The sequence below is a fragment of the Armigeres subalbatus genome, chromosome 2 (assembly GCF_024139115.2).
Source record: "Armigeres subalbatus isolate Guangzhou_Male chromosome 2, GZ_Asu_2, whole genome shotgun sequence".
NCBI classification, from domain to species: domain Eukaryota; kingdom Metazoa; phylum Arthropoda; class Insecta; order Diptera; family Culicidae; genus Armigeres; species Armigeres subalbatus.
In genome coordinates, this window is record NC_085140.1 from 191,062,374 (window position 1) to 191,072,387 (window position 10,014).

A 10,014-nucleotide genomic window follows, 5' to 3' on the forward strand; every position below is an offset into this window, starting at 1 on the left:
TTTGCATTCGACACAGAATCCTGTCCCATTTTCCCTTTAAAAAATTGGCCAGATTGGACTATGGGCTCAGAAATTATGGCCAAAATACCATTATGACCATAATACGCATTTTAGAAACAAAATCCTAATTTTTAATCCTGTATAGCAAAAATCACTTTTTTTTCATCCGATTTGCTTACAACAAGTTGCGTTCGGCAGAAAATTTTACGATGTGTATGAATGAGACTTGAATTGAGACTTTTATTTTATGTTTCTCAACCCTTTTCAATAAACGAGAAAGGCATCATCACCGCTAGGTGGATTAATCTGGGTTTTTTCCTTACAAATTTTGGTGTTTACGTCGTTTTTTTCATGATACTTTTAACTGTTGACTCACATAGTTGCTCTACACGACGTTTTGATACAATAATGCAACGTATGGCGATTTTGCTGACTCCTCATCGATTTAGAACACTACACACGCGCGCACTACGATTCCGTATGAGGATCAACAACAGAGGCTTGGAACATCATAGAAGTCGTTGTTGATTCGGTAGACCATTTAATGAATTATTTAATAATTTAATAATTATTTAATAATAATTTAATTTAATAAATTCCAGGGCAATTCGAAGATCCTAGAACATCATAGTTTATTATCATGCATGATTCCTGTATAGTTACATTCAATTTAACAAGTTCACAGAAGACAACATGCTTTCAAATATTTTTTTCTGTAGTCCCATACCATAATTTTCAATAATAAAATATGAGTATTGAGTATATCATTGAAATTGCATTATTTTAAATCCGTTGCATTACTCCCATAGCTCTAGTGAAAAATTGAACAGCTCTAGTCACAATATTTTGTAATGCCCAGAAACTATAATAAATGGCTAAGAGATTGGTGAAGAACCTGAAAAACGACTGAGATACGTATAGCAAATTTAGTTACAACGATTTTCCGATCGAATGAATTCTAGTAATAAAAAGTTTGATTTAGTAGTGATCAACATGTGCACTCGGGAAAGCCTGGAAATGTTATCTTTGTACCTAATTTATCCTGTCTACATTGTATTACACAATTGAAGTCTACGGCAACCATGAACACAAAATTAAATGAGAAAATATATTGATTGGCTATTGCGTTCTCTAAAAGCAACAAAAACTCCAGCCCACGATTTTGTTCAACATCTTAACTGTCTGGTACCATGTCGCCACTCTCTTGATCGAAGAAGCTCGATTGGATTCTACCCAAAATCTGGTCACGTTTCGAACCGACGCGTGTGACCTAAAGTCCAACCATATTTTACCATCTAGAAAATAAGACCAAAGAAAAAAATCTCAAAACTCGTAAAAACATGCAGCACCGGCTGGCTATCATGTCCATCCAAAGAACAGGATTCCCTCGCATTTTTGGTGCCCACATTTCATCAAGTCTTTTCTAATCGCTGCATGGACTATTGTTTTGTAAATGTCTTCTGACATATTGCTGGAGACCAGTTTCGTAGGTGAACTAGTTCACCGGCAAAGCCATAATGATTCAATCTCAGCTGGAAAGCTGGATGGGTAGAGTCCAAAAACTACGTCATAAAAATATCTTACCGTTGTCAAACGTATGTTTGTCGTACGTATTCTTCGTCGAAAACTGTTATTGGTCATCAATTGATGGTAATTTAATGTGTGCGGGTTACTCTTGTCAAATTCCAGCAATTAAACTTGGAAACTAATTGTTGGTTAGTTGATTTCAGGGCTGAGATCGATTCAATGGAAAATCTTGCATGACGTGGTTCAATATTTTGATTAATAATATGTTTGAACTTACTTCCCGTGTGTAACTTCATGGACGTCCCCATGGACGAGTTCTTCAAATGTTTTTTTAAACTATGACCAAAAATATCATCAAACTCCAGAATGCCGCATGCGGGATCGCCAGCCTGCAGGGGGGCTTGCTATCAAAATCCTTGTTCGCTGAGAATAATAAACATGTCAGGAAAAATTTGTCACAGATCAACGCAGCACAAACGCCTCACCGAGCGAAACAAACGAAACTAGTTGTTGCTTCGTGACCGCGCGCTGTGCTTTGAAGCGGTTGCCGGCGGTCGAGTTATAAAATAGTCGTAATTTGATTTGCTTAAAATATTCAACAATTCATAAATGCGGTAATTTATGGCTCCCAATGCCGAAAATTATGATCAATGTTGCACTAAACATGCCCCTCGGAAAAAAATATGAAATATTGCAAAACGGTTCGATCATACTTGGGGCCGGCCTGACTTTCGGTTGTATATTACCGATTATATGGCAAGGGATTAAATTAGGACAAAACATAAATCCAATCAACGGGAAATCGAAGGGCAGCCACTGAACATGTTAATCAACAACGAGGTCGGACTGGAGCAACAAATTGAAATTAACGCAATTAAACGGCAATCAGTAAACGATCGTTTTGTCAGAAACATTTCATAATTCAACCCGAGAAATGTGCAGCTTGTTCCGTGAACTTCGTATGAACCCGCAGCACTTTTTCGTTGTGGATGTGCGATTTTATTTTACGTGACTTCTCTGGGTAGACGGCGGAACGTTCGGTCATGTTTATCCATTTCGTGAGCAAAAACGTCCAAACATAATCATAAATTCCTTTGCGCTTTCGGTCAAGGCACGGTGCCTGGAAACAGTGAGACTCGTCCCTTTTCTTTTTCTTGAGCCATAACAATTTGGAATGACATGATCTATTCTTTTTTGAACCATTATAGCACTACAAACCTTAAAAACTTGTTCTCAGATACAAATGCTGATGAGATTTGCTACAAATTAAGAATATCAAATTTAAGTGATTGAAATATTCAGTTTTCTTTTTATAAATGTGGTGACATCAACATTAAACGAATGGTATATCACGACATCATTATTCACTTCATTGGCTTCTCGTGGGTATCTGAATTCTTAAGTATTTATGACTTATGTACATTTTCGGTAGGACGCGCGGGCTTGTGGATTGACAAATTAAACGGCTCTCCATTCGTGTGCTCTTATTATGGTTGTGGCGACAGCAGGTGGCGCGTGTGTTTGATGGTCAGATGTCCATATAAATTCATAGAGCTGTTTATCGTTTTTAAATTATTGTGATAAAAGGCAGTTGGAAACGACGACAAACTATTTACGATTTAATGATTTCAAATCATAGGCTCATCAAAAGAGCCGATACATTCTTTACAGAATATTTTACTTGCAGATTTTAGTTACACGTGGTATAAAACTTATGAGTGTGGTACAAAATGTGGTTTTCAAGGAATCTAAAATCCTGCTTTATCCGCACAGTAGTGTTAATACTGAATTTCTCGGATTAAGCCAAGATAATGTGATTGAATAAAATGTTTGTTTACGTTAGCAGTTGAAAAATTGCTTCTAAAGTCAATAAAACTGGTGGGGGTGAATTGGACATCCTGCTGCTGTTTATCAAGTGGCTATCAAGAAATTGCATTGTTCCTTTGGTTCTGACAAGGTTCGACGGGAAAGTCATCTAGTTTTGGAAAACTGGTTTAAAATCATGTTCTGACTGCATACGTCCTAGCTTTAGAAAGTTTTAACTTGTTCTGTCTGTATATAGGTAGGTGTTTACAATTCAATTTGCATGGCTAGAATATAACAATACATCAGAACGATGACAGATCGCCCCTAATGTAGCTTCTTGCAGATTGTGGATCGAGTGACCCTTTCGCACCGGGGTGCTGGTTTCGCGACGTTCGGAACATCCCCCGACCCGTATTGCTCGAAGTCTACTTCAGCGGTACCACCGACTTCCAGAACTGCCAGCTTCGCCACTGACCGAACCAGCACTCCTGCACTGGCTGTCGCTACTTCCGCATTTCGTACACGGCCATCCCGTCCCGGAAATACTCGTACGACCCGTCCTCTCAGTCAGCCATTCGAAATCCGGTCCTCCACGACGACCACCAGATTGAACCAGTCTTGAACCACTTGGTACGCTTGGTAATCGTTGGCAAATATTCTTGGATCCACCGAGCCCAGAATCTGTCCAATAGCTGTTTGCATAGGTCCCAGTTACAGCGCGCTGTCCTTCCCTCCTCGATCGGCTCCCTAGCCGGTTGGTTGACTCCGCTGGTGCTCAACATTAGGAAGCAGTTTGGAGTAAGGGCTTCTTGTTCCTCGGAATCAATTGGGAGGTACGTCAGTGGCCTCGAGTTGATGATCGATTCAGCCTCGACTAGGAGCGTACGAAGGGTCTCATCGTCCGGCTTGCCCCCAGTAGACAATGATGCCAGCGCGCTTTTGACCGACCGGACCATGATCCCCCCCTGTGTGGGTTGAATCGCCACTGCGTGCCCGTATTGGTGAAAGTGCCGGCGAGGTTACTGTTGATGCGCTTCAGCTCTTCTTTCAAATCGCGGTTAGCACCCACGGAGTTAGTCCCTCGATCACTGAAGATTTCCCTTCGGCCCCCCCCCCTCCGTGCGACGAATCGCCTTACCGCCATCTTGCAGGACTCTGTAGTCAGGTTATGCACCACCTCAAGATGCACTGTGTGGATGGTCAAGCAGGTGAACAACGCGACCCAACGTTTTACTTCGCTACGTCCCTGCTTAACCAGCATTGGCCCGAAGTAGTCAACGCCGACATAGGTGAATGGTCGCACATGTGACACCGTCCTTGCTTGTGGAAGCGGAGCCATTCTCGGGATCTCCGGCGCTGCCCTGTAAATCTTGCACCACTGGCACTGTTTTGCGGCTTGCTCGAAAACAACTCTCATTTCCGACACATGAAACTTCTGGCTCATCTCGTTGATCGCAGTTTCAGCATTGCAGTGCTTCGACAAGAAGCTTCGTTCCCTCATGTCTTTTGGGAAGAATGACCGGGAACTTGAAATCGAAGGACACCTGTTGTGCACCTGCAATCCTGCCGTCCATCCGTCCTTGCTCGACCAGAAAAGGTGAAAGTTTGAGGATCTTGCTAGTTTTCTTAAGTCTCTGTTGTTCACCAGCGGGAAGTTCTTGGTTTTTCTTCAGAATAACAAGCCCGTCCCCGAAAGCCTCGTGGTGGATTTGCTTGAAGACGGTTGTCTCCGCACGCAGCAGTTCGTCCCGATTTAACCATTCCGTGTTGCTTGGTGACTGCTTTTTCGCCTTGCAACGAAGATTGTCCACGAACCGGCGTACGTAGGATACAGCACGGACCAGGCGCTCCCATTTTGAAAACCGTTCGTACTGCAGCAGCTCTTCCCTGGCTACGTCAAGGTGAAGATGAATCGGACGAAGTTCTTCCGAAGACTCCTCTTCTTTTGTTATTTGCTGTGGCCACGAATTCGGATCGTATAGAAACTTTGGAGCTCGGAGCTGATATCGGGACCTTTGCCCCACTTTGTGGCATCGTCAGCGACATGCATACGCGATGGCACCCAGCGCCATTCATCGACCTGCGTGCGATCGTGGATTTCTGTCATGTCTGTGCAGGAATCACTCCAGAACGTTTTGCGACTGATTGGAAGTGTGTGGTTCTCAATGACGGATTTCGAAAGTCTGGCACCGACAACGGCGGCTGACAACTCCAGCCTGGGAATCGACAGCAGTTTCAGGAGGGCATCCTTCGTTTTCGCTGACACCAACGAGCATCGAACTCTTGTTTCTTCGACGATTCGGAAATATGCTACTGCTGCAAAGGCTTCCTCGGAAGCGTCCACGAAAATGTGCAGCTCGGTCCTGTAGCCTTCGGAAGAGTAGCCAGGGAAGTAGCAACGTGGGATTTCGATTCGTTCCAGCTGCTGGAGTAACTTGACCCATCGTTTCCACTGCTCAAGCAGTATGTCCGCAATGCGTTCATCCCAACCAAGTCCAGAGCGCCAGATATGCTGCACAAGCACTTTTCTGTGGATGACGAAGATGGCTACCAGTCCGATGGGGTCGAAGATGCTCATCACAGTGCGCAGAGCTTCTCGTTTGGTTGGAACAGCGCCATCCGAAAAGATGGCCGGGATTTCTTCTCGGAACACACCTTGGAAAACAAAGACATCCGGTTCAGGCTTCCAGACCATTCCGAGAACGCGTTCGTAAGCGTCCGACCTGTCAATCCAAACTTTTTCCATAATTTTTGTTGGCTGTTCCCCGACCCGTGTGAGAACGTAACTGGAGTTCGACAGCCAATTTCGAATGACGAATCCGGCCTTGGAGTGCACTAGCTTGACCTGTTCTGCTAGCTCCACTGCTTCCTGCTCGGTGCCACGCTGCACAGAAAATCGTCTACATAATGGCGTTTCGTGATTGCTTCCGCTGCCCGCGGCAACTCTTCGGAAAACTCTTCGGCGTTCCGATTTTTGACGAATTGAGCTGCAGAAGGTGAGCAGGTGGAGCCGAACGTTGCTACGTCCATGACGAACACCTCGAAGGGCTTGGAGGGATCGTCCCGCCACAGGAACACCTGTGTCGATCGGTCCTCAGGCCGAATCAAGATCTGGTGGAACATCTCGCAGATATCAGCGCTGATGGCCACCTCGAACTGGCGATACGAAGACAGAACCGCTGGAAGCGGTACGAGCAAGTCCGGACAAGCAAAAAGAGCAAAATTGAACGAGTGCCCACGGACTTTAGCGGCCGCATCCCACACTAATCGAACCTTGTTCGACTTCCTTGGGTTTGTAACGACGTTCAACGACAGAAACCAGATCCGCTTGGGGTCGAAACTGGCGAATTCCTCCGGACTAGCCTTATGTGCGCATCCCTTGGCTTGGTATTGTGTAATCTGGGTCTTCACGTTGTCGTATAGGTCGGGCCTTGATTCTAGGCAGCGCTCAAGACAGCGGATCCGCTTTTCCGCCATGGGCCGGGAATTCCACGTGGTTGCACTTCCACTGCATGCCGGTCTGGAACCTCCCTGATTCCGTCCGTACAGTAGTCTCTTCCAGAATTTGACGGGTATGTCGATCATCTTCGCTCTCTTTCGTGGAAGTTACAGTACCCGCACTTTCCAAAGCAAAGAACTCTTTCACTAGGTCGTGGAGCTCTTGATCGGGCGAACGAACGGAAATGTGTAACAGCTGATGGGTGGACTGAACCACTTCGCCGCACGTGCTTCCATAGACTGTCCAGCCCAGCTTGGTTTTGGCTGCGATCGGACTGCCTCTAATTCCTTCTCTACTTTTCCTTGTTGCAATCACAAACGAATTATCCAAGCCGATCAGGATCGTGGGAACGGCGATCACGTAGATTTGGACAGATAGTTCTTGCAGATGGGGAAATTGCTTGGAAAGTTCACTGAAGTCCAATGACTGGGCCGGAAGGTTGGGACTCTTGACGGTAGGCACTTCCTTCAAGTCGAATCTTGTGGTATTTGTCGTACCCGAAATCTTCTTTATCAGCTGTGATTCGTCTTCCACCCGCTCAACTCCACTGGTCCACTGCAAGCAGAGGGTATGTACGTTGCCGGTGACGCCCAGTTCTGCAGCTACCTTCGCTTCCACCAGAGTTCTAGATGAGCCGTCGTCAAGAAAGGCGTACCTCCTGATTGTTTTGCCATTCCCGTGTAGCGACACCGGAAGAATCCGGAACAGGCCCTGACGATGAACGGTAACTGTGCTTGTAGTTGCTGGGTTTTCGGTTGCTCGAGATAATTGTGGATTCTCGGGATGTAGTAGCATGTGGTGCCGATCCTCACATCCATTCTCCCCACAGTTGCTTGCCTAGCGTGGGAATCTGCCGTGAGAACCCAAACAACGACGACAGAGGAAACGCTCCTGAACTAATTTCCAGCGATCTTCGAGAGTCATCTTGCGGAAGCTGTAGCAATCCTTGATTTTGTGACCGTCCTTCTGGCAGGCTACACACGGCTTCGGCTTGTTCTCCTTGTGATTGGCTGCTACACTTTCCACTGCCTTCTCCTCAGAAGTGTGCATAAACATCTTCTCCTTCGTCTTCGGTTTTTCTTGCTTGCCATGTCCATCTGCTTCACAGAGAAACGTCACCTCACTGGCGGCTGTCACAATCTGGTCCATGTAGTTTCCAAACGTAGTAAGACCGGCGTTCACATGTTGGCGCTTGAAGAGTGACCAGTTTAGCTTGAGGGTGGCTGACAATTTACTCACCAACTCCTGAAGCAACAAGGGATTCGAAAAGTGATCGTGAAACCCCGCTGCTTAGAGGTGACTACAAAGGTTTTTGCACGCCAAACCGAAACCGATCAGGCTCTCCAGGTGTACAGGCTTGGGAGTTGGCATTGCGCGTTGCTTGAAGAGTAGCGAGTTGATGATCTGCTCTGGACGTCCGTATAGAGTTTTTAACGTGTCGATGATCAGCGGCATGGATGTAGGATGCATCAGATGGCTTCGAACAGCCTCCAACGCGTTTCCTTTGAGGCACCGGTGCAACCGCATAAGGTTTTCGCCATCGGAATAGCCACACATGTCGGTCATATTTTAGCAGCTCAGGAACAACGGCCACTCGACTGGATCACCGGTGAAAGCAGGAATCTCTCTGGGCACGACGTGTCTGGCGGCGAGTTGCTGTGAGGTTGGACCACCGAATAGTTGTCGGCGAGGAACATCCTGAGCGACGGACAGATTAGCGACGTTAGAGACAGATGTGGGAACCATCGATGACATAATTGGAGACAATCGAGATGAAACTGTATACTCGGAGGGGGGAGTAGATTGGGCTTGGGGCGTTCTCATATGCGCAGGAACAAATGGTAGAATGGGGGAAGTAAGCATGGTCCGGTGGCCGGAGGGGGTGTTTTATTCATTTGTTTAATAGCTCGGGTCGGAAGATATGCATCGACCGAGCTTGCAATATTCAGTTGCGGTTCGAATGTGGTAGTAGTATTGGAGCACGTTTGACTTACCGAGCTGGTGACCCTGGTGTTACCGTCGGTGATCGGAAAATCGTAGGCAACGTTACGCGCTAGCCGAGGAACATTCACCGTTGATGATTGCGTCGGCTGGAATCGCCGAGCTTCGTCCGGAATTTGGATCTGGATCCTGGCTTTGATGGGATGTCTTGGCAATCAGCCGCTGCTGGATACTGTTCGCCCGTTTCTGCAGCTCGCTCAGCTGCTCTATTAAGGCCTCCGGTGTGTGTGTTGGCGGCATGGAAAAATTCACTTCATTCGACAACGGATGATGATCCGCCAATAACGTTATGAAGCCACCTACGGCTCCCTCACAGTCGGTTGTTCGTTGTTCTTAGCTAGCAAATGTGCGAGCCGACGACGAGTTGGGACAAACGATGAGCTAGTAGCATGCGGTAGCTTCGATGTCACTTGATTCACTGGGTTCGTGTTGATGGATAACGATTGCATGTCCAGCATACTCGATACATCCGTGATCATGGCACTAGTTGTAACTGGCATCGCTGGAGTAACATCCTTGGGAATTGTGCCGGTCCGAGACTGAGTAACCACGGGAATCACTGGTTATACTGGTGGTGGTGGTACTGGTAGCTTGACTGACTCTGCACCCACTCGTGAGTCCTCTGCGAACTGCCATGGGAAGATCAACGAGTTTTGCCGCTACTGCTACCTTCTCCATCCTCAAGCTGGGCTTGAAGGATTTCATACTTCTGGCGAGGAATTCCTTTTCGAGCCGCTGCAGATCGAGAGAAGCACGTAAAGCACGCGAGCTAGTCTTCGATGATTTGCTTCTTCGGGAACGCATGACAATTCACGACCGGATCATTTGATCCTTCTTGACGAATAACCGTGTTGAGGTTAGGATCACTTTCCCGCTGCTGGTCTGTGCATCCCGACTGCTGCTGCTGGGTCGGTCCTCCTCTGCCAAGAATATTTGCGGAATTCGGCATCTCCGCGAGATTTCTTGTTAGAAATCTATAAAGTTTGTTGGGACAGCACCGATAGGTGTTCGGACCTCTTATAGCATGACCTGCGTTAGCATATTGCATGAGTCAGCTTTATAGCTGTAAATTTAGTATATTTCAATTAGTTTTCAAATTCAACTGTGTGTTTTTAAATATTACTTACATTTCTAGTCCTTCTTGTATTTTTGTGAACTGTCCAACAATTTTAACTAGGATA

General features: G+C 46.2%; 1 protein-coding gene across 1 annotated transcript; it reads right to left on the bottom strand.

The window, feature by feature from the left end:
• Positions 1-3,896: 3,896 nt before the first annotated feature.
• Positions 3,897-6,028, bottom strand: LOC134209451 (uncharacterized). Its single transcript, XM_062685437.1, has 4 exons — positions 5,320-6,028; positions 4,889-5,224; positions 4,472-4,836; positions 3,897-4,298 (listed from the first exon to the last, which is right to left on the bottom strand). Exons 1-4 carry the CDS (start codon positions 6,026-6,028, stop codon positions 3,897-3,899), a joined length of 1,812 nt encoding a protein of 603 aa, XP_062541421.1.
• Positions 6,029-10,014: the final 3,986 nt, after the last annotated feature.

Excerpts from the sequence above, each read along its gene's own strand:
- LOC134209451 (XM_062685437.1), bottom strand. The coding sequence starts at position 6,028 with ATGGTCTGGAAGCCTGAACCGGATGTCTTTGTTTTCCAAGGTGTGTTC. Across the intron at positions 5,225-5,319 it reads TATCAGCTCCGAGCTCCAAA|CCAGGGAAGAGCTGCTGCAG; the intron begins GTTTCTATACGA and ends ACCTTGACGTAG. Across the intron at positions 4,299-4,471 it reads CAGAGTCCTGCAAGATGGCG|GGGGGGATCATGGTCCGGTC; the intron begins GTAAGGCGATTC and ends CAACCCACACAG.